General features: G+C 42.3%; 2 protein-coding genes across 4 annotated transcripts; both read left to right on the top strand.

Annotated features, from left to right (window-relative positions):
- Positions 1-2,848: 2,848 nt before the first annotated feature.
- On the top strand, positions 2,849-5,666 carry rpl14 (ribosomal protein L14). Its single transcript, XM_047604198.1, has 6 exons — positions 2,849-2,916; positions 3,439-3,540; positions 3,636-3,730; positions 4,666-4,765; positions 5,340-5,393; positions 5,571-5,666. Exons 1-6 carry the CDS (start codon positions 2,914-2,916, stop codon positions 5,628-5,630), a joined length of 414 nt encoding a protein of 137 aa, XP_047460154.1. The 5' UTR covers positions 2,849-2,913; the 3' UTR covers positions 5,631-5,666.
- A 3,641-nt stretch (positions 5,667-9,307) lies between these two features.
- LOC125020271 (SNF-related serine/threonine-protein kinase-like) lies at positions 9,308-24,167 on the top strand. Of its 3 annotated transcripts, XM_047605615.1 has the most exons (9): positions 9,308-9,505; positions 11,120-11,241; positions 12,667-13,028; positions 13,420-13,638; positions 14,589-14,835; positions 18,589-18,730; positions 19,782-19,994; positions 20,291-20,425; positions 21,480-24,167. In XM_047605615.1, exons 3-9 carry the CDS (start codon positions 12,906-12,908, stop codon positions 22,771-22,773), a joined length of 2,373 nt encoding a protein of 790 aa, XP_047461571.1. In that variant the 5' UTR covers positions 9,308-9,505; positions 11,120-11,241; positions 12,667-12,905; the 3' UTR covers positions 22,774-24,167. The 3 variants fall into 3 exon arrangements, with proteins under 3 accessions (XP_047461571.1, XP_047461570.1, XP_047461569.1); XM_047605614.1 differs by lacking the exon at positions 11,120-11,241; XM_047605613.1 differs by lacking the exon at positions 11,120-11,241 and having other exon boundaries at positions 9,308-9,516.
- The last annotated feature ends 568 nt before the right edge of the window (positions 24,168-24,735 follow it).

Genomic DNA, 24,735 nt, shown 5'->3' with positions numbered 1-24,735 from the left:
ATACCGCACACTGTGGTAGTTGGACGTAGCTAGACTTACGCCCTTCCCTCGAACTTGATAAGTAAGTCATATGACAAGGCTGAGTTGTGTGTCGTGTTAGTTTTACTGTAACTTCACTCCCAGGCTCCAGTCCGAACAAAAGTAACACTCCGTGTTTAATGCACTTGTGTTGCCTCTCTGCATTATTGTGGGTACAATTTATAAAATAATACTTTTCATGCAGAGTGTGCGCATTTCTTTGTGCTAATGGACCCGAAAAGAGAGCTAGATGGGGGTGATTAGAATAAACATCCATGAAAAGACTATCGACAGAAAAAGAAAGACAGCGATATGTGAACAAGTTTGGGGAAAAGGGGAGTGACAAGGAGAAAGCGAAAGAAACAGAGGAGTGTTCAATTGTAAAGAACTGTTGAAATGTATTATCTGTAACATTTATTGAGAGTTGTTTCAAGATTCAAAACAGAAATTGGGAAATTCAGCCTGTTCAAATTAAGTAAATGCACTTTATTTGGACCAGCACATTTTATTTAATTTCTCTTATTTTGCAGCTCACTTGTATTTATTTAATGAGAACATTACACCTCCAGTCAGTTCTATGTTACGCAACAATGAATATTGTCAAAATGTTTTGTAATTGTACTGAATCCATCTGATTTGACAGTCAGCTATCGCTCACATGCAGATGTCAATACAAATCACACTAATCACTATAAATAGTTAGGTGTATAACTTTAGTAATAGTTGGACTTTATGATCTTATGGACACCCCCCCCCCCCCCCCCCCCCCCCCAAGAAATTTCCCCTTCCCTGTCAGTGTGTTCGTAAATTCCCCTGGAAAAAAAAAACACTATGACGACTTCTTGCTGTCAATTTAAGCTATTTATTCAAATGTGTTTTGGAATATAGAAATCCATGCGCATGGACCTCATCTGTTCAGTCAACCTTGGTCAACATCCCAGAAAAGGATGATTTTCAGTTGTTTCACACCACCATTTCAACAAAATGAATATGATTGGTTGGCTACAGGTGGTGAGAAGCTGAGGTTTAGACTTAACTCTCCCATCGTTGATGGACGGGTCGCTCCCGACCCTTGGCCACTCAGGTCTTCCAATCCCCTGGGACAGAGCCCTAAAAAGAAGAGAAAGTCCTTCCCACCTGTTCCTCCCCGACATAGGCCTCACATGCTCTGTTCTACGCCCATCCTCCTCTGCCTGACCCTTGCAGCTCTCTCCTTTGCAACATTTATCACTTCAGAACAGCTCCTCATTGTTCTCTATTTTGTCTCTCAGAATCACTGTTTCCTCCCTGCACTCTCCTAGTCAGTTGATTGCTACTTTCTCAACATGTATCAACCCTATACACAAGTAAACTTAAACAGGGCTGCTGCTTTTAACCCTCCCATTATCAAGGATCTCATTTTTTATTTCATTATATGAATGTTAATTACGTTAATATTCAAACTTCTAAATAGAATCTAGAAAATCTCAACTGATTATCACACGTCTAGACAAAAATCAAAAAATAATTCTAACAATTGCTTATAATATATGACATAATATGGTAGCAAAAGTCTTTTCCCATCATGGAAGACTGTGGCTTCAAAGAGTTTGTGGCATTGCTTGAACCCAGCATACTCCAGAGATACGAGGAGGGGAAGATCCAGAGCAAAGCTATCATACAGAGGGTAGAGGCTGTGAGTCTGACTGCTGATATGTGGATGTCCTTAATACTGACGCATATCTAGTAGTGGCCTGCTATTCAAGGATTTCAAGGATTTTTATTTGTTATTCACAACAATACAGAAGTATGAGCTGGAACGAAATTATGCACTCAGGTCCCGGGTTGTTACCCATATATAGATACTGAGTAACTATAAAATAGACAGTATATAATATCATTAGCTGTGTCTAACAAGACAAATAAAATAAGGTAAGCTAACTAAGGTAGAAAAAATATACATAAGAATAAAAGTAAAGATATAAAACAGCAACAGGCAGCATGAATGATGGTAGTAGTGCAGAATGGATTATTCCGTTGTAAAGTTATGTGGTTGACACTGTGAAGAACTGGAACTGAGTTCCATGTGAGCATGTATTTTCCAAATGTGGAGATGTGAGCAAAAAAGAAACCATTTAAATCCAAACACTGTCAAAAAATGAAATCTTCGATTTCCCCATCCCAGATAATCACCCCTACTTACACAAGCACACACAACCTATGCCGTATTTTCATGGAACTCTGTCCTCAGTAACACAGTGCAGACATTCATAAATCTTTATTTGTAAATGGGACATAATTAGTGTGTGTGTGCGTACCAACCAATTTGGAAAGATACTCTTGTGTTAGTTATTGAATCCTTGTCCACTAACTAACCTGCCTAATTTGACTGCAGCCTTGCTTTTTGCCAGGAGAGGTCACTGTAACCGAAGCTTCTAATAATGAAACCATTTATTTATTTATTTATTTTATGGTTCAGACGGTTCAGTGCTACACAACAGCTTCATTTACTCATCACCACTTATCGCGCACTCTCATGTGACAAGAAATTCTTCGTTTTTATGTGTTTGCCAGTCTGCCACCACCGATATTGAGTTGTGATCCAGGCCGATTCCTATTTTTTTCCCCTAATTCCGACATTTTACAGTGTTTTTTAAAGCAACAGATGGAAGCTGTTTTTGTCCCGTGGACCAATGCATGTTTTACGTTTCTTTTGCGTTGTGTTTCTTTGTGCTTTCTTTATCAATAGCGTCCAAATAATTAGTTAAATCCATTGACTGTTTATACTAAGTTAAAATAAATAATCTGACAAAAAGTGAGAAAGAATTTTAGACTGCGCATGTGCAGTGCATAAACGGAAACGGTATGTGCGCCAAGCGGAAGCTGTAACGTCCTTTCTGCTCCCGGACTGCCATCATGGTGAGTTCGCCATGAGCGTGTTAGCATTTTCAAGTCGAATTTCTTTTTATAAAGTGAAGTATTCTGGCACAACGTGGGTGATGAGAATTGTTAACGCACTCATGCCCGTATCTGTGAAGTGTTTGATAAAGTCACGTCACTCAGTTTTAGCTTTTAACGCTGTATGTGATATGTCGGCTATTGCGGCACTACAACGTGGTCTGTCGGGTTGAGAAGGCCGTGAACGGCTGAGGGAGGCAAACTCTGTCCTGTCCCCATAACGTTGTCTTAAATGATGCGTTGATGTTATGGACTCACCGAAATGCTGATAGTTCCGCTAGTTTTTAAATATTGTACTGTTAAGAATATGGCGTTCGCGGAAACATTTTAGCTGGAGCTGCTCAGTGTACAGTAGCGATGTTACAGAAAGGCTAGTTTCTCAGTCTCCACGCGTATTCTTTTGATGTCTTTTGAGTTGCGAGAATACAAGAAAGTCCTGTACTTATTTAGTGTCTGAAACGCAGATCTCTTGTGTCTTTTCAGGTGTTCAAGCGTTTCGTCGAGATCGGCCGTGTTGCCTACGTCGCTTTCGGACCCTATGCTGGCAAGCTGGTGGCCATTGTAGATGTCATCGACCAAAATAGGGTGAGTAGTCTAGAATACAAATCTCTGTTGATTATTCATTTGACTTTTTATATACAAACATATAGGAATTGTTTGTTGTTCCTTGTTCTCTTCAGGCTCTTGTTGATGGGCCCTGCACAGGAGTGAAGAGGCAAGCCATGCCCTTCAAGTGCATGCATCTCACAGACTATGTCATCAAAGTACCTCACAGGTGAGCGTGAATGCAGCAAGAGCTACACTCTCAAATGTTCAGTGGATTTGTTGAATGTCACCCACTAAAGGATACATGAAAGAATCTAGTCTATATCCTTGAGAACATGAGTCGGCTGACTTGTGTATAGTGCTGACAGTTAACGGTGTGTTGTACACCGATGCATATTCCAAATGTGCTTGTTACATGGACTGAATTCTGTAAATCTCATCTAATGCCAGCATATCCCATGTCTTGGGCGGAAAATGTTACATTGGGGAAAACATTTAAAAATTGCATATTTTGTTTTCATGACCTGTATGTTTAAGATGTGGTCAGAATAAAGGGGTCTCATTGTAACAACCTCAATCAAAGCACCACCAGTCGGGATGGGAAATGTTGTCTGAAGTGAGCACCATTTTTCCAAACAAGCATTACTGGCAAATGAACAAAACTAGACTTGATTTGCCATTTTCTTCATTTGAGTTGATTCATTTTTAACACAGTTGCCTATGAAATAATAAATACTGCACTACTACCATACATTTTTCATCTTTCCAGCAGATTTGGCATATATCACATAGCCACTTTCCTTGTCCAAAGTTCTCATTTTTATGTAAACAGATTGAAACACTTGTCTGTATCCGATTATTTTGTTTAGCGTCCAGTCAGAATAATATCAATGGGTTCGAGAAATATTGGCCATGTTGGACTAATGGTGGAATATTACTGTACATGTAAAGATTTTTGCATTGTATTCATTTTGTCTTTCAAATGTTTACTTGGGACCAACTTGCAATACAACTCATATTAAGGATTAATGTAGAGGCCAGTCATCACGGTGTACCTGTGTTTTATTGTTGATACAGGTATAACTTTGGCGTTGGGTTACTTTGTGGGGAAACTTAAATGTGCAGCCCTTGTCTCTGTGCTTACATCAATCTAATTGTTCACAGTGCCCGCCAGAAGTTTGTGAAAAGAGCCTGGGAGAAGGCCCAAGTCAACGAGAAGTGGGCACAGAGCGGCTGGGCCAAAAAGATTGAGGCGAGACAGAAGGTAAAGAATTAAGCTTCTGGTCTACATCAACAAAGCATTTGTTTGCACTGAGGTTTCTCCGTTTCAGAGAGTAATGTGTGATTTTAGGACACAGTATTTAGAAGTTCAAAAGTTATGTCTTGGTCAGTTATAGTTTTTGTTTTTTTCTAACTTGAAATGTAATTCAGATCAATGTTAGTTGATGAGGCTGAGCTCAGACAGTGTCTTGTTTGTAGTGAGTTTGGATTCAGATCAGATTATTGTATGTAGTTTACATTGTGTTTCATGAATGTGTTCACTCTGTAGTAGAGGCGGCACGTTTTCACTTTGACAGTAGGAAACTAATTAACACACGTTCACATTGAAAATACACAGTACTTTTTTATGTACACGATTTACAAATGGCACATATTTATACATTTTGTTAAGCTTTTAAGCTGTTTCCTCCACTTATTGGTTGTGTAGTGATGCAGCACACTGATGTAGCCCAATGAGTTCCTGCTGCTGTTTATCCTTTATATAGCAAGATGTAAACATAACATGAATTTTCTTTATAAAAAAAAAAATAACGTTTTTTTCCTAATTATCTCATCAGAGGGCCAAGATGTCTGACTTTGACCGCTACAAGGTGATGAAGGCTAAGAGGATGGTAAGTGATACAGTAACACGTCGACTCCTTCAGAAAGGTTTGATATATGCAGGGTCAGTCCTACAAACAGCTGAGTTTTTATGATGGTGTTTTGACATAGTGCAGCAGTTTATGGAGTTTAAGTCTTCAGGAACAATTGAGCAGCAGTTATTAATTTTTTTTTTTTTCTTTGTGCAGAGGAACAAGATCATCAAGCATGAGGTGAAGAAGATGCAGAAGGAGGCAGCAAAGAAGTGAACAGTTTCCTCAAAATAAATTTCCTGTTCAATTGTTCTTCTGTGTCTTCTCTTCATTACTGTAGCTCAGTTTGTAGCTCTTCTAATGCTGGTTATTATGATTAAACATTACAGACTGGTAAATGTCAACACCAAGGCTGAGCCATTTCATAGAAGGAAATGATAGAAGAAATCTGAAGATGCGTTTTACCCTCAACCGACCAAACTACTTGTCACAACTTCTCCGCTGCACTGGTGCCTTTAAGTTAGTTTGTGTCAGTTGGGTTGGTTGCATGTCACAGTAGCTCAGTTGCACATAATAATATTGAAAGCCACAAGTAAAAAAGAAAAATAAGTAAAACATGGAATTCAGTATTCGCTCACCATTGCAGATGTTCCTTTGATGGAGAATCTTTGAAAGTGCAGTGTAAAAGCCTTAGCGACGTACAGGTTTCTCTACATTTCAGCATAGAAATAACTTTAAACTCAGGTCGTCAAAGTATTCAAAGCTCAGAATTTAAACCGGTCGTTGTCTTGCTACATGACACGCTTGTCATTGTCAGATGTCCTGACATTCTAGAATTTACCGAAATAATTCAGAATTCACTTGTTAACTTCTTTTATTTATTTATTTATTTTAAATTTGTCTCCAAACTCACTTCTCATTTAAACCCAGTAGTTAATACTTTGCTCTTATCTGTCCATTAACATAGACAGGGGCGTCAGCCTTTGTGTCCTCTTGGACTATCGTGTATCTTGCTTTTGTGGATCCCAAACTTTTTAGAGATGGTTTTGAAACCTTTCCCAGCCTGATGGTCGACAACTCTTTGAGACTCTCTAAAGCTCCTTTGTTCATGCCATCCTACACTTCCACAAATGTGTTGTGACGAGCAGAATGTGATGATCCCTGTTGTTTTTTTTTATTTTCTTTTTTGTTGTTTAAACTAATACTGAACTTGCTAAACAGTAACTAAGCCACGTTAGGCTGATTTGAAGCACTTCTGAACAGATATTCTTTAATTAAGACTTGATTTGTATGCTTAGAGATGAACTTGCAATATTAAGAGCCATTTCCAAATTCTGTACGTTTTAGTAAGCACTGAACCCTTTGATCTAAAGGGGAGATGTACAATTCTCCAACCAATTTTTAAGGGATTGTTGACCTTTGGGTGTTGTAGTAGTTTTAATATTGCCAACTTTTGCCTAATGAGTTTTGTGGTATGACTTAATCTGAACACTGGGTCGAAGATAAGGGTTTTAAAAAACAAACAAAAAACTATAAAGCATATAGAAGAGGATAAAATTGTAGTTCAGATATCCACTAGGTGGCACTCACAGCTAACAGTGGAACAGGCGCCCTTTGTTTCTTTCTCTGCTTATTTATAAGAGGCTAAAACAATAAGGGAATGGCTTTTCAGACATACAGGTAAATATAAAGTCTTAAATGCAAAGCAATAGTTTCCACGCCAGAAAATTGTTTTCACCTCATGCAGTGTGGATGGAAGGAGTAATTAAGGAGTAATGAGTAATTATCAGACTGAACTGGCGTTCAGATAAGCAGAGCACCACACAGTGCTGCTTGCTTCCAGTTCATCTGAAGCAGATGATCGTGTAAAAATTGATAAATAAATAAATAAATAAAGATCTTTTTATAGTGCAGCATACAGCCCAGTGCTGTCTGAAACAAGCCAACATGGTGGGAGATCTTGTCACCAGCCAAACAGGTTCTACTTCAAATCTTAGAGAGGAGCTTGTAAACATTACATAACAGCACACTTGCACATTGCCCAGCTGGTTCAGTGCAGAGAAGAGGGATATACAATCAATGCCATCACACCATCACCACCCACCACCACCAGGCTTTGGGTCCCTCTCTGGCAGAGATGTGGCTGCAGATGGGCGAGTAGTGAAGGAGGCCTGCGGATTCAGAGATTTGAATGACAACTTGGCCTGGTTTTTGCGTAGGGATCTCTGATAATGACCCATTGTTCTGTTGTAGCCTTACAGTAAATTATGTTTCACTCTCTCTCTTTATTGGCGTTAAATGCTTTACAATAAGAGCCTGACACTCGGACACTGGTCCTGTGCACATAGATAAGGTAGAGGACATGCAGTGTTGTCATCGGGGGCCAAATAAACACGCTCTTCTCACAGCGTAGCTCTGACGTCAGAGATGAATGGGGCCGATGCGCTGCATTCACGGACCTGTCATTCAGTCGGAACAAGCACTAGAAGCGGCAGTGACCAGTCCTTCCAAATAAGAGCCCAGCATACGTCCATTTACCCCACGGAAGTCGCCAAAGTATCTGTCTTTATGAGCTGATAATAACGAAAAAAGTAGTGAGTCGCATTGATCCTGTGCCTTTGTATGTTATTTTGTTTTTTCCAGCATCTTCCATGAACACATTCAAGATTCAATAATTTGTTATGTGTACAGTGTAAAAACATGTTTCCCTGTACAATGAAATTCTTCTTTTGCTGTCCCCCCTAGTGCCTAACAATATAAAAGTCTTAGTTTATAAAAAGATACATAGTTATTTCACTAGTTATTTCATTCAAAATATGACATAAATTGGAATGTGAGAAGTGAACTGAAATGTACTGTATGCATGAGTAGTCCATGATTCTAGATTCCTGTCAGCTGTTTAGAAGTCTGATGACAGTGGGGAAAAATGTCCTCAGTCTTGTGGTCCTACATTTTACACTCCTATACCTCCTGCCTGGAGGTAGAAGTGTGAACAGTCTGTACTGGGGATGCGAGGGATCCGTGACAATGGAGGCAGCTCTTCTGTGGACTCTAGGCTGGCAGATGCTCTGCAGAGAGGGCAGAGGAGTCCTGGTGATCTTTTAAACAGTATTCACCACTGTCTGCAGGCGCTTGCTGTCCAAGGCTGTAGTGCTGCTGTGCCACGCGGTGATGCAGCTGGTCAAGATGCTCTGAACAACGCAGTTGTAGAAGTTGAGCAACTTCCTCAGACTCCTTAGGAAGAACAGTCGCTGTTGAGCCTTCTTAACCAGCTGTGTGGGATTCAGTGTCCAGGTGAGGTCTTAATTGATGTGGACCCCTAGGTATTTAAAGCTACTACTCAGACAGGAATACAAAAATAACAGTTTCAAGACAGTTGTAGGATACGACTCAATTGACTACAGTGGGGAAATTAATTCTCATTCTCATCTTTTATAACTAGCCCTTTGACAGAGTGGCGACCTGACCAGGATGTACCCCGCCTCTCGCCCGATGCCAGCTGGGATAGACTCCAGCAACCCCTGTGACCCTAGTGAGGATAAGTGATAGTAGAAGATGAGATGAGATGAGATCTTTTATAACTGCTTGTCCTGGCACAACCTGAATAGGTCTTTCCACAGGGCTAACACAGAGAGACAGACAACCATTCACACTCCAATGCACTCCACAGCCAATTTAGAATCACCAGTAATTATGGTGCTAATCACTACACCGCTGTCCCGCCCGGAAAATGAATTGATCAGTTATTGTTGAATGAACTTATCTAGCACAAATCATACACGTTTGGAATTAGACAAAAGAAAGTAGGTGGGAAATCAAATGTTGTGTGATGTCAAACCGTTGCGACTTCGATCAGGACAGGCAGTATGTATTATGCGCTTTTATTTTGAAAGTCAAACGTGCCTCAGCATCCTGCTACTCGCGCGTACTTGACGCAGCTAAACGCGCGAGAGCGAAAGAGCGAGTCTGAGTTGACAGAGTGACGGACTGACACAGGGACTCGAACCTTCATCCGTGGCCACTGCTGCTGTCAGTCGGCACCGAGCGTTTCGCTGAGCGGCGGCGGACTACATCCTCGCCGAGACCGGCACCAGCTCCCCGGGTTTAAAGGGGACGGCCAGGACGCCCGGCCCGGCCCGGCGCTGCTTGAGGTTCGTGTGCGGTGAGTGGGGTTGCTGACGGTGTGGGCCCCGGGCAGCGATGTGTGTCAAGTTGGCTTGGCTCCGGTGGATTGCGGTAGTTTCTTTCATGAGTCGGGCATCTCCTTAGCATGCTGCCCGCGTCGGCACAGGTTCCGTACGTGTGTTGTTGGCGCTGGTGGGCTAGTCTTCATGTATGTATGCTGTTTTGGATGCAACCAGCAGGCATGTTGGCAGAGTCTGTCCCAAATGGGCAACTGCTCCAGTGTAGGATGGTCATTTACCAGCTTGAGCACAGGCATCCTTCATAGTCAGTCTAATATGAAAATACATTCAATAATAATAATAATAGTAACGATGGTGATGATGATGATGCTCTATAGACCTGGGCTCCAGTGTGTTTACACTGACTTCCTGATCGGACTTTATTTCACAGGGACAAGATAGTGGAAGTTATTATATCATGTGCTTCACATATGTGCATTCAGTCACTTTAATGTCCTTATTCCCATCCCATAGGGGCCTATTACATGCAGCACCCTGCAGTAGCTTATAACCATGACCCTGCAATGAAAATAAAAGCAACTTGCATGGCTTGCAAGTTACAATCTGCAGCGAGTCCAAGTGGTTATTTGAAACACTGACATAGTAAAGCACCAGGAAGCTCATTTTACATTTAACCGTAGATGTGATAACCCCCTCTCAGTTTTTATTCTTATCTTACAGGCTATGAGAGGGGAGCAGCTATTAGAACAGGTCCTTGACCCTGTGTGTGTGTACTTTTGTTCTGACTGTAAATCGTAATACACCACCGGCACCTCAAACGGTTACACAACTGGCCTGGAAGCCTGTGTGGCTGACACACAGCTATGCTGTATGTTGACTTCTCAGAGACATCTACAAGGATGGCTGGATTTGTAATTAAAATATTTCACGCGTTTGACGTGTTCTTTAACGCCTGCTTTTAAACTGATTAAGTGATTACACACACCCTCTAGCAAGAGAGTTAGATTTAAATGAGTGGATCAGCCATTCATGGATGAGTTCATGTTAATACCCAGGTTTGACTGAGGCCAACTCGACACCTCACAGCCACATTTGCAGCACATGCTGATCTCGCCTCACTCACCATGTCATCTGACTAGTGCGCCAGAGCTGTGTGTGTCGCTTCCAGGTCTTCAGTTTCTTAAAACATCAACACCTACATGTAGTCGGTGTCAAAGAGGCGACGAGTTCAGCACAGTTGATATTCTGTGTGTGTGTCTCTCTGTTTGAGGGAGCCAGAGAGACAAAGCAGCGACAGATAGAGATGTCAGCCTCCTATTGTAAAAAAAGTGACTCATTCTGTTCTCACAGGTACAATCCTTCAACTGAGGATCACATAAAACTTCCAAAAAAAGCTTTTTAAGGTTTCACAGTTTCATCTCCGCAGTTGCAGACTGGTTGTGGTTTAGATACGCTTTTATTTATTCTCTTCACTGTGTGTAGAATTTGTGTTGATAGGTGTGCTCCCTAACAACAGTTACTGAGCTCAGTGTTGTCTTTGTGAATTCAGGTGTGTGGGACACACCTTGGTGAGAATCTCCTCCCAAGAATGTATTCCAATCGTACATTGTGTGATTTCAGCCGTTACAATGTTCCTGGCACGCAGGTACATTCATGGAAGTGGAATGGCATGCCTCCCCTGCAGGCACTGTTTCGTAATCGAAGGTGTGAAGCAACATACTGTATGACGAGAGCAACTTCTGGTGAGCAGAGCCAAGGGTCAGACATAGGCACGGCAGGCATTGGAATGAATTAGTTCAGAATAGTAGAATGTTTTCTTTGATGAGCAAAGACTGTCAAAATTCAAAACATGATTGGTGACAAATTGAAAATATTGCAGAGAACAATCAATGGAACTGAATCAGAGCGCTAACAGTTATCTGACAAGGTTTAGATCAAGAGAGAGTGAGGGAACGTTCTAATAACTGATTAAGTAACTTAATCTATAAAATTGCTTACTTGCTGGGTCCAGATTTTAAAATGTGTGGCTTTTAAATTATATTAAATTGGCAGCTGGTCTTACTACAAAACGGTTTAAGATCTCATCTTGAGTTTATCTGAAGACCTAATAGTAATAATCCCTATTCACTACTGAACTATCCTGCAGAGCTGTCTCACTGAGTAGCAACACTACTCAGCATCATCAATAAACAAAACCATGTTCAGGTTATGAAGAAACAAATGTAATAAATGTTTACATCGCCTAAATGTGGTCACTTTTGTGCAATGTGACTCATTTTGAAACTTCATTAATATCGAATACCAGTGACTGTCTCCAAATATCCACATAGATTATGATGTCATCTGCATTGTTGTTGATGAGCGCCACGTGCCAAGTAAAAAAAGATGACAAGACAAACCAGTTCGAAGTGCCAAGTTTATGTTGTTGTTTGCTTTGTTATTTTTTGTATTTATTGGCAATTAAATGTTAGAACCTTTTTCAAAACTTTTTTTTTTTTCAATTGTTAGGCAATTACTTACGAATTAAGTAAGTAAAAAGACCTGTCTTTTTTTAGGGCAACCCAGCCATATGGCTTTACTAGTTCCTGTCAGTGGACTTGGATCCGAACTGAAATAACTAAATGAGATGGGTTCAAATCTACTGTAGGTCCTCCTCTGAGTAAATTTGCTGGGCTAGTTTTAACTTAATACATCACCTAATCTAGTTGCACATACTTATTTGTTGTTGTAAAAGTAAATTAATTAGAATGAATTGCTTAAGGAATATTTCACATGTTGGTCCTCCAGCGCATTTCAACCTGTAGGTACAACCGCAATGACACATCTAGCCATTAGCTCACACATTCACACAACGGTGGCAGACACTGGGTGCACCTTGCATTGTCTTGCTTAGAGACTCATCAGCATGCAGTCTATGTATTAGGGATCGAACGGCTAACCCTCAGGTTCGTGAACACTCTCAGTCACTGCCTCAGTCACTCCAGCAGCGAGTGCTGGGAAAAGACTCTCATGGTGATGTAATATTGGTTAATGACTCAGGATTCAGTGGAATATCTTCAAAGGCACTGTAAAGACTACTGTAATGATTAACTTGATTGTTGCATTGTCAGTATGAATGGGTGAGTTTTAATTTCTTGTGTCTCTTGTTTTACTGTTCTCACCTTCAGATCACAACAAAATGGACCTGCATTGAGCAGAGCACCGTCAGTACAGCAGAACAAAACTCTCTCAATAGCTGTCATAACCAACAGGGGAGCTGGGCTTCAGTTCCCTAAATCTACCTCATAGAGATCCACGGGCAGTCTAAAATAGCCTCATCTAACTTCAACTTGCTCACAAGGAGATGGAACATTGACAGCCGACAGGCAACAGAAGGCAGCTCCCCCCTCAACGTCCTCCGGCAGTCATGGCAGGGCTCAAACGTCATCACGATGGGAAGATTGCTGGGCTGTATGACCTGGACAAGACGCTGGGTCGTGGACACTTTGCTGTGGTGAAACTGGCCCGGCATGTATTCACTGGGGAAAAGGTATGCTTGTCTGTACTTGCAAGTTCATTGCTTTGATGCCACTGCCTGAATTTCCTCATATTTTCGACACACTGTTAAAGACCTCGCCTTCAGAAACAGACGTACCAAGGAGGTTCATTAAAAACACAGATCTGCGTAATATCCCTAGCGTCTGAACAGATTGATTTGCCAACATTTTGTGTTGATTTTGGCTTGTGTGAATGAAAGTGAATAACATGACATGATGGCTCTAATGTTGTTTCTGGAGGCGTTTTCGAGTTGACAAGACTAAGCATGAAATACTGAGATAAACATCAAAATAGCTTTGCTGTGTGCACTACGGCTCAACAACCTCAACGGGAAGCAAAAGCTGAAAGAGGTTATGTTTTTTCTGATTTTTTCTCTGTGGCAGGTTGCAGTAAAGGTGATAGATAAGACTAAGCTGGACCCAGTGGCGCGTGGTCACCTTTTCCAGGAGGTGCGATGCATGAAGATGGTTCAGCACCCCAATGTGGTGCGCCTCTACGAGGTCATCGACACGGCCACCAAGCTCTACCTCATCCTGGAGCTGGGCGATGGAGGAGACATGTACGACTGTATCATGAAACACGATGGAGGCCTGAGTGAAGAGGTGATTGGGGCTGTGGGCAGCAGAGTGGGAATTAGTTTGCGTGGACCTTGTGTCAGACTTTCAGATACGCAGATTACCTACAGAAATGTACTTTACTTAGAACATGTCTACCCTCTTTAGGGTTACTGTTTTCTAGCTGTACTTGACCTCGGACTTGTCGGCCTGCAGACAGGACAAGAGAAAGGGGATCAATATAATATTAATACCAATTCTCTTAGGGCAGGATGAGAATCATTGTCAGAATTTGGAGGTTTTTCTGTGGCTTTCTAGTGAAGATGGAGCTCTTGTGTGGAAATGCAATGAAGGACAGTTCAAAGGTAGTTAGGAGCTCACCAATGCATGGCGCATACAGATTCTCTGAAGTTAATCAATCCTAGGCTCCAGGAGGTAACTGTGTGACATGGAAAGCTGTAACAAGTACAAGTACAAGTACTAAGTTAAGGAGGGAAAAAGGAAGTTCTTAAACTCTCTGGTGGTGTTAGGTATGTTTTTTATTGAACTTCTATGTCTGTTTGCTGATAGGATAGGATATTGCGTTGCTTCAAGTCTTAATGCTAAGCTAAACTAATTGTTTGCCAGTTATCGATTGGGACTCACATTATGAGGGATGGTTATAATTATTATGGAAATCATCCCTACATTGCTATTGTTTGTCTAGCCTAACAACAATAACATAGCAAGTTAAAGTAAGGATTTTTTATTTATTTATTTTTTTTACATTGATACGACTATCTTGTTAACTGAAGTTTAACTGAAGTTTGCTTGTTTAGATATCCCACAGTTTTCGATCAAATTAAGTATTTATTTGGAGTTCAATAATGAAGTCCAGTATTCACTCTGAGTTGGTGCATGGTAGTGCTGTAGACAGTGGACAATAGGTGGGTACACTGCTAAGAAACCATTAAGATCAACTGTTATACTGAAACTACCATTTCTACCTCTTTTCCCAGGTGGCCAAGTGTTACTTTGCCCAGATTGTCCATGCCATCTCCTACTGTCACCAGCTGCATGTGGTGCACAGAGACCTGAAACCAGAAAACGTGGTGTTCTTCGAGAAGCAGGGTGTTGTCAAGCTCACCGACTTCGGCTTTAGCAACCGGTTTCAGCCCGGGACAACGCTCAACACTTCGTGTGGCTCGCTGGCCTATTCGGCTCCTGAGATTCTGCTGGGGGACGAGTACGATGCTCCTGCTGTGGGTATGTTTGAGGAGATGCCACTGAGGTCGCACAACGGGAGATTTCTATACTGATCAGTCAAAGTTAGTTAGCTCTGAATGCTTTTACTTTTACAAGAACAAGACACTGTCACAGTCTCTCTCAGTGTGTTCCCAGAAGCAGAACATGGTGCATGTACTTGTTGTCCTCTACAGCATATCAGCCTAGTTAACTGATGCTTTCATATCTTAGCCCATATGACTTGGTATGATAGCGCTGCATTCACTATATATTATATGATATGACCTGCAGTGCTTTGGATACACCCTGCAGACAAGTAGGCATATTGGCAGCATTATCAGACAGCTGATAGAAGGAGTTTAGAGTTCAGAATATGTCAGCGTAGCAGACAGCTCTGAGATTAAATGATCCACAGCACTGCAGCCCTACATCTCAGATCAGACTAAAATTGGTTTCCTCAGGCTTCTCAACACTCTCTTCTTCTGTGATCAGAGTGCACGCCCTCCTGAAGCTGTCCCCATCGTAGCGATCCCAATCCTTGAAATTAAACACAAGAAATGCAAAGGTAAAACAGGACAGAGAGAAAAATGAAGGAAACTGACTGCAAGAAAGGGCGCCAGCAGACTTTCTGTCTACCCAGAAGGCTCTGCATTAGAGCAAATAAATAAATAAATAAATGGGAGAAAAGAGCAGAAGCAAAGGAGAATTTTCTGTTTTTCTGACTGAGGGGATGTGGAGTGGCTATTTTCTTCTTTCTGCCTTCGCACCCTGTCGCTTGCTTTTGTGCCAAGCAGCTCCCACATTTTGAGAGTGGAATCATATTTGACTGCATGTCTGTTTTTGTGTAATTGTACTGTTGTAGTAGTTGAATATGTGATGTGAGCTTTCCGTTAGAGGCCAGGGTTCACACTCATTTGTGAACATTTCCAGTCCGTGTGTGTGCGGTCTGTCCTCTGCCTGCTATTGTTCACTCAGCTGAGATGATGATGTTTTGATTACGGGGATTATCCGCCCAATTGGGATGTTCATTTCCTGGCAGACAGATTTGACTTCTTCATCATTCTTCTCTTTGTATCAAGAAGTAACTAGAAGTATTTTTATTAGCCATTCATTTATTTGTTTGTTTTTTCTTTTCTTGAGTAGTCATCCTTGAAAATCGGTTATTTAGCAGATATTCTCATTTGAGAACTGGTCAGTTTCTGCCATTTGCTTTTAAAAATAACAACTATTAATCTTATATCTAAATAGCTACCACAAATCTTCTGTCAGTCAACAAATCATTCTGTCAGCTAGTCATGTCTATTCAGGACCACTTATGAAAGCACTAATACACATAAATTCCAGTGAATGAAAGGGAAGACATTTTAAAGACAGACAAAAGTATGATATTTTTTTTTTCTCTGAAAAAGATGCTGATGGAGTGAGAAGTTTTGATGTTCTTCTTTCTTTTTATCCTTTGGTAAATCACAAGTTAAATATAGATTTCTCTCCCTCTTCAAGAGGCACAAGATGCGCTTAAAAATAATAACCTACCTAATAGCAGTTACAAAGACTATGCTTTATTCATAGCGTGTCTGTGCATAATGACCATGCACAAATGAAGAAGAAAAAGGATATCGTCTAATGACGGGCAGGACAGGATGCTGAGCTTGTCCCGCTCAGTCTCAGGGTGTTGAGACACAAGGGAGCAGTTATTGGTTATCTCAGGAAAACAATGGTGTTAAACTGTGACGCAGGGCAGTGAAAAGAGATGTTTACACTTCCCGCTCTCGCCATTAAGTGTCCGGCGTTGTTAGGGCAATGGATGCTAATGTGTAGTGACGTGAGCAGTGTTAGCCAGAGATGTGTCAGCCATCTGGTTTATAAATAAAGTTATTGAGGAAGGAAGTTTGGTGGACTGGTGACGCAAGTGATGAGGGAGCAGGGTTGTGGTTGCTAGGATACGTTGGCTAGGGGTAAGATGATGGTTGGGACTGCAGCAGCATTTACTCCCTCCATCAGCAGTCTGAAACACTCCTTCACAGCCTCGGAGCAATAAATACCCGCCTCCCCCTGTAAACTGGCACATTTACTTTACCAGATTGAAATCTCTTGCATATCTTGGCAAAGTAAAGGGATGTGGGTGGGGTGGGGGTGGGGGTGGGGGTGGGGGTGGGGGGTGGGGGGGGGGGGGGGGGGGGGGGAGGAGGGGGTTGACGATAAATCCAGGCAGTTTTCTGAAAATAAATCCGAAAATGAAGAGCACAGGCTTTGTTCAGGTAATAATCAGTACATCTGCTGTTTTGCCTTTGGAAAGCCCAGGAAGTATTTTGTTTCTGTTTTGTTTGTGATGTTCTGAAGAACATTTCGGCTCTCACATTCTCAGGTGCCACAGCAGAACACGTGGCATTATTTGCAAATCTGAAAGGAAAAGACGTACTGCTTGGCTTTGTTCCATCAAACTGTGAACTCGGAAGTAAATTAGAACCACGTAGCCTGAATAAAGTCCTGATAAATTATAGAAAAAAGAGCTCAAAGATTGGCGCTTTTAAGCTCCACTAGTCAGTAGTTGTACTGTAACAGAGAATCAAATGAATTTCCCCCATGTCTTTCTTAGTGTCCCTCAGTGAACAGCTTTGATTCATTCTCACCACTCTTATCGACCTCCAGCTGCAGGCAGTCATTTTTTGCCAACTTAGCATCTAGCTGGTGAACACAGTGGAACGCTCAGCTGATAAAGGGACAGATACACATCTGAATAGCAGCTACAGTCTTAAAACAGAGCTAAAAGGAGAGAAGCAGTGGTATGACATCAACAATGCATGAATATTTTATTTCCAGTTTCCTTTTCCATAAGGCCCGTGTTCATTCTCTGATGAGTCACAACTGTGTTGGAGGTACACGGGAGAGCTACACAATATGATGATGGTGGCCATAATGTTATGGCTGATTGGTGTATTTCAGGATAAAATGGAATATGTAGGATTTAGGTGCAAGAGGGCCACACCCACACCTTCCTGTCCCACATTCACGAGGGAGACATGAATAATTGAGACATAAACCACACTCTTTGTAATGTTTTTACTAGCTTGAATAGTTTCATACAGCTAGATACAAGCATACATGTTACAGATTATGGATAGATTCACACAGGGCACAGGGTTAGAACTATATATTTTTTTATGTCACTGTATCTTCAGAAGAGAAAAGGCGCACGCTGGACCAGCTGACATTTAGACACTGACTGTGTGCTTCTCTGTTGCCGTCTCTGCTCACATTCAGTATATGTCTGCAGAATGTGTGTCAGTGGACCAACGTGCTGACCAGGGCAGCAGTGAGGGCCCTGAGCGAAACGCTGCTCTTCTGAAGCGGCTAATCGGACCCAGGGAACTGTTCCATAAAATTAGCATTTGTGTGAAGCTTGGGGGTATGAATGCGTTAACCCACTTTCCTGGGCTTTGTGCGTTTGTGTAGGAGCATGATGCTGGCTACAGGCAGCGGTGCGGAATCGCCTCATCCTAGGTTAGACAGATGTGTCATGTGTCCTAAGCTAGGAGGTATTTATGGACACGGATCTAATTGAATGAAATTCAGGCTTTGTTTTAATTTGTTGGGGGAAGGGACAGTTCTTTTTTTTAATAAATAGGTCACTAAGCAGTGAGAACATATGTGCTGCCTTTATCCATTATGGTTTTCTTTATTTTTGTTTCTGTGGCCATTACTCTTAAAAATTCAGACTTTCTTCTCTGAACATGAGGACTTTTTTGTAACCGCTTTCTCTCTGTGTGTGTGCAGATATCTGGAGTCTGGGGGTAATCCTCTTCATGCTGGTGTGTGGTCAGCCCCCCTTTCAGGAGGCTAATGACAGCGAGACGCTCACTATGATCATGGACTGTAAATATACAGTGCCTCCACACATCTCCCCTGCATGCAGAGAGTGAGTAACGCGCACACTTACCCACAAAGATGGACGGAGTACTCTGCAAGTGCTGCATATTTCATGTTTATAGATGTGTGAAGAAAAAGAGAGCAAAGAGAGAGGAGCGGCCTCTCCTCTCCTGCTCCCCGTTGTCCTGCTTTCACTCAGTGCTGCAGTCAGCTGCTCCACCAGAGATGCAGTGCTGCGTTAAGTGTATCTAATGCGCCCTGTAAAATCTGCCTTCTATTTTTGACATTGTGATGTCGCCGAATACATTTGGAAAAGCTGCAGCTTTGAAGTAGTGTGTTAGTTTTGGACATGACTTCAGTTAATGTTCACACAGTTCTTCCAATATTGGCACGTATCTCTCGATGTGGTCCCGTGGAAAGCTTCCTCATGTGTGTGTGAATCATTTAGCCAGTGCATTTCTGAGCAAGACTGCTGAGAAAATATGCAATAATTAGTAATAAAGCAGTGCAAACAGAGGTGTAAGGCATAAAAGCACAACAAATTGTATGAGAAACTGAAACAAAATAAAGCATCTTAGGTTTGAAGTTTTTCCAACCTTTATGGAGGCAGGCCTATATGATAATGGGACCACTGGTTAACCATCATCTGATTGTAAAAAGAGTTTCACAGTGCAAGGAGGCAGGGATTTAGAAAAGACATAAAATGTGGTTATTGTAAATAATCCTATCCTGCAGCAATATGCCCAATGGCAGCAAAATTGCCAATAATTGTAGAGGAAGGAGACCAAGTAGAAAACGAACAAGAAGAAGAAAACCAAGCAGAGGAAGAAGAAGTTGCCAAGTTTGGAAAATTGTAAATCTATTTGGTGTATACAGTTTGTTTCTCATACATAAGGAAGATGGCCTCAACAAAGCGCACTAAAACAAAATTAAGAACTACGTTTCAGTTGGATTAAACAGGAAATATCCTTTAGTACAATTCCATGTTAATGACTTTGCAAGCTCGTAAACATCCAGAGCCCATATCTAACTACCCCTGCAGTGATGAGCAGATGTTTCTTTAGTTTGTCTGTTATACTAATGGCTAATCTCCCTTCCAGTCTTATAGGCAATATGCTGCAGAGAGACCCTAAGAAACGAGCGACCCTACAGCAGATCGAGGGCCACCAATGGCTTCAAGGTGTTGACCCCTCCCCAGCAACCAAGCTGTCCACTCCACTGGTGTCCCATCGCAGTTTGTCAGAAGAGGAGCACGGCTCCATTATCCAACGCATGGTGCTTGGGGCCATCGCAGACAGAGACGCCATAACTGAGTATGCATCACTCTCTCTCACTTTTACACAGATAAACGGCCAGATATTCTTTCTTGTGTAATCTCCAAAGATTTGTCATGGCTCACTGGTGCTACTAAAGCTTAATGCAGTGTCATCAACAGTTTAATTGCCATTAGAAACCAGCTGGCTGTCAATCCTGATATGTTGCTATGTCAAATTTAATCTCCACTCCCGTCACGTGTTGACTTCCAGTTCGATGCAGATCAGCGTGTGGATATGCACGTGTGCATGCAAGGGTTTTGGAATTCAAACAGATTTTATCTTCATCGTCTCAGGGCTCTGGAGTCCAACCAGTACAACCACATCACAGCTACGTACTTCCTGCTGGCTGAGAGGATGCTGAGGGAGAGACAGGAGAAGGAGCAGCACACCCAGACACGATCACCCAGCCCCAGCAAGGCCCAGTTCAGGTACACACACAATAACACACAATGACACACATGCACAGACATCTCCTGAGACAGACAGAATGCTGCCTCTGCAGAAAAAAGAAAAAAATGACAGCTGATAGACAGACAGAGTCCTTGTTTCAGCAGGGAACGAAGGACAGACTGGGACTAGAAGAGACGCTGCAGATCAGCAGCACTGTCAGGGATGCACTAACAAATATATATTGAAATCAAAATTAAAGGAACTAACTGTATATAGTCTCAATTGAGAGAGGGAGTTGAGAATATTCATAAAACAAGCTGAAGTTAAAAGGTAGAAAGTAACTGAGGTCAAACATAACTGGATCTTGTCTGTATGAGTTCACAGCATCTTAAATGGATGTTTAGATGCTACAGAAATGGAAAACGTAATGCAAGACCTGGCACTGACGCTCATTAGCATTAGCAGGTTAGCCTTTAACCTCGGCTAATACTACTGCTCTGTAATGAATGAGATATCTGTTTTAGTTAATGTCCTCTAATGTTAATGTGCTAATGTGTAACACAGAAACGCAAAGGGACAGTCTGATAAATTCTTTGCAAGAAGGAATCTTAAATTCAACCACACAAACAGAACGATCAACGTTGTTTTTATTTAATATTCTGATTCAAAAATTATATATTCCTGAAACAGACGAAATATTATGGATCTCTTAGTGTCAATGAAAGAAATATTTCAGCATTGTAAGAAATTAAAAAAAAAAAATGGAAAAACCGATGTTTCATTTTTGTGCACAAGGCTAAATATGAAACTCACCACTTCACACACCCTAGCAGGTAGGGTAGCAGTGGTAACATGCTATTGGGATTTAACTGGGAGGCAATACAGCTATAATACAATACAACTGAAGAGCCCTACAACCAATCCAAGCTATTGTGTTGTTAACAAATTGTAGCCCAACGGCACTTTCCGATATCATGGATGACTACATCTCTGTTACTCTTTTGTCCAGCAAAGCATAAAGCCTGGAAAAAAATTCACAGTAAACCCCAGTTTTTCTGATTTTGCTTAAACATTGGATTTAAACCTTCACAGGCAATCGTGGCCAACCAGAGTGGATGTTCACCAAGACGTCAGTGATGGGTTGGGGGGCCCAGCTATTTCCCACCCTGGGGGACCCCAGTCTCCTGCCCGCAGTGCCGAGAGTCTCCACAAAGGCCCCAGACCCAAAACAGCTCTGCTGGACCTCAGTCAGCGGCAGGAGAACCACGCCACACAGCCTGCTCGACAGAACCAGGAGAGAGGGCTCAGGCCTCTGGCAAAGCCCCACTCCAACCCCCTCAGACTCGGTTCTCTGGCCACAGTGGGGCCCTGCAAACCTCGTAGTCCCAGTCTTTTTAGTGTGGAAGAGGATGAGGAAGAAGAGGGGGCGGAAGACAAATGCTTGCCCCCCTCTACGCTGCCTACCCAGGTGGTCCTTCGCTGCAAAGCCTCCTCCTCGTCGTCTTCCAGTAATCGGCTGACATCTCGTATGAGTGCTCCAGTTCTTAACCAAATCCATGAGGAGGATAAAGAGGATGAAGAACAGGACGAGAGGGTGGGGTTGCATGGGCTCGGTCCACCCAAACCTAGCCTGAGTCTCAATCTGAACTGTAGGATACCCTCACCTCTAACACTCTTGTCACCACCTAAAACTGTTGGTGTTACGGCACCGGTTGCCTCATTCACTCCCAGCTCAGAGACTAGTGATGATGATACAGAAAGTCACTATAAACTAGATTCAGCAAGTGTTGGTGGACACGGGATTGAGAGAGATGGGAGGAGAGAGGATCGAGAGAAACAGGAAGCAGGACCGGGCAGTCCCTCCCACTGCGCCAGTCCTGGCTCAGGGTCGGGCCAGAGTAAGGGCACAGCCAAAGCTGCCAGCGGCCTGGTGGAAAGCCTAAAGCTGATGAGCCTGTGCCTGAGCTCTCAGTTCCACAATCTAACTGGGGGAGGAGGGGGTGGTGGTGGTGGTGGTGGTGGTGGTGGTGTCGGTGTCGGCATTGGAGCGGACTCACAAGACCGGCCCATGTGGAGGATGTGCATGGGTGGTTCCACTGGCAGTTTGGATAAGGTTTCACTCTTGGGAGGGCCTTCACCCAGGGGGAACCTTTACCACCAGCCCCCAGTGGGAGACGCCCTGGCAGACCCGCTGCTGGAGGGCCCCTGCTCGGCCACCCTGAGGCTGGGAGAGTTGGACCTGGCCAGGGAGAACCACAGGAACATGAAGAACCGCGTGCTACAGATGCCTCTGAGTGACAAAACTCTGTCTGTCAACATTCACCGGAGCCCCAAAGAGGGTCTTCTATGCACGCCCACCCCACACAGCTGCTGCCAGGTCATTTAGAGCGCAGACAGCCTTCTCCTTCAGCTGCTGCACCTCCACATTCCTCCACTCACATTCATACACCGCTTTTTATGCATTTCAGTTAAGTCACCACAGGCTCATGAGTACACATCAGTTTTTTTATTTTCTTTTCTTTTTATGTTTAACACGGTGGATAACTGGAAGAAAGTCCAAAAGCCAAAATTGCACATTTAGAGTCACAAAAAGGGGACTGAGCGCAACACCTGAGTATGTGAAGCACTTTCAGCCGATCAAACAGAACACCAAGGCTGCATCTTAACCTGCAGGTGTGTTTAAATAAGAGACAATAATGGATACAAGAGGTGCTCACAACCCTGCTTTTACACACCTATATACACTGTATGCACACAATGTTCACACTGAGAAGCTGATGAAAGTATAAGCTGATGAGTTTTAGCATCATGTTACATATCGTCTTTTTGTTTTACTTTGAAGAGTTTTTAATGGCATCATTTTTAAGTTATGTTTTTGAGACAGTCATTTTATCATTGTTTTTTATTAAGACTGAAAGAATTAAGTTGTGAGTGTGTTTTCATTCGAGTCAGGACAATACAGGGTGATAATGGACAGCAGCACTTAAGTACGATGGTGGTACACAATATTTTGTAGTCTATCACTGTTTTATTTTTCTATCTCGAACATGCTCTGCAGAAAGAAAATGCACACACACTGGTCAAGTCACGGCAGAGTTTGTACATATGTGAATAACCTAGCAGTACCCTGTACTAGTAGTATTAACGGTAAAGTTGTATTGCAGTAGAAACCGGAGTGCTAGATCGTTATACACCATTATTTTTCATTCCTACTGGATGTTCAGGGTTTTGGTTGAACCCACAGCCAGGGTTTGATGGTTGACAAAACAAACAAAGATTAAAATCTCCACTGACTCATAATTAAACATACCAAGGCAGCACTTTAAATTCAATTCAGTTCACTGTAATTAGGAGAAACCTTGAATACTGGGTACTGCCCAAACCGTGTTCATCTTGTAGCCTTCCAGGATCACAGTAGCCACTGTTGTAGCGTGTTCCAAGATGACAATGACAACTGAGGGGTTTCAACAGAACATAACAGCTGCCCCTTCAAGTGTTGGTCTGTGTAACTGGATGTGTGACCAACCCCTAGTGGAGTATATAACTTGACAGTGCATGTGTTTTACTGTAGCAACCTTATTCCTAACCCACAAGGTCAAGCCACCTGTCGTATCTACCTAAGTAACAGATGAAAATGGTCACTTTACTGTAACCTCACAGCAATACCAGCGACTACAAAATGTACAACAATAAATGGATGTGCCATAAAATCTGTCTTGAGCATATTGTACTGTATATGTATATGATAGAGATCTATTAAAATAAAATGACGTGAATGAAGTCTGTTTCTTGACTTTTGGCAAATGATCATTGGTGTCTGTCCATTTTCTTCATCAGTGTACTCTTTATACATCTGTGAATACATTTAATAACTGTAGGGTTGTATATTAGATGATCATGTAGCTAGATTGTGCATAAAATGTCGAGCATCGTCTGACCAATGCTTTTGGAGCAAGAGACTACTATCTCTACTAGAATAGAGAGATAGTTCTTCCTGTAAGGTTGTAATCGGTGTTTTCACAGCCTCTCTAATCAGTTTTCTCTTTACTGTCTCGTCTTCTGCCCAGTATTTCTCCCCTGGTTGATGACTTTCTTCACTGTGCTCCATGATCTATTACCACTTACCCTGTAGAGAGTTGCTGGGGCCTGGAGCCTATGTCAGCTGGTGTTGGATGAAATGCCTCGTGGACCCCGGACCAAACATTCATATTAATATGCACACCTACTGCCAGTTTACAGACATGATACAGACTGGAATGGGGGAAGAGCCTGGAGAAATCACATGCAGGCGCATGTAGTACATGCTAACTCGGCACAGTTCCAGCTGGATGGCAAGTTAGAACCTGCC

Source organism: Mugil cephalus, chromosome 14, assembly GCF_022458985.1.
Source record: "Mugil cephalus isolate CIBA_MC_2020 chromosome 14, CIBA_Mcephalus_1.1, whole genome shotgun sequence".
Taxonomy (NCBI): Eukaryota; Metazoa; Chordata; class Actinopteri; order Mugiliformes; family Mugilidae; genus Mugil; species Mugil cephalus.
Note: the sequence above shows the minus strand (reverse complement) of the source record. Positions and strands in the feature narration are given on the sequence as shown.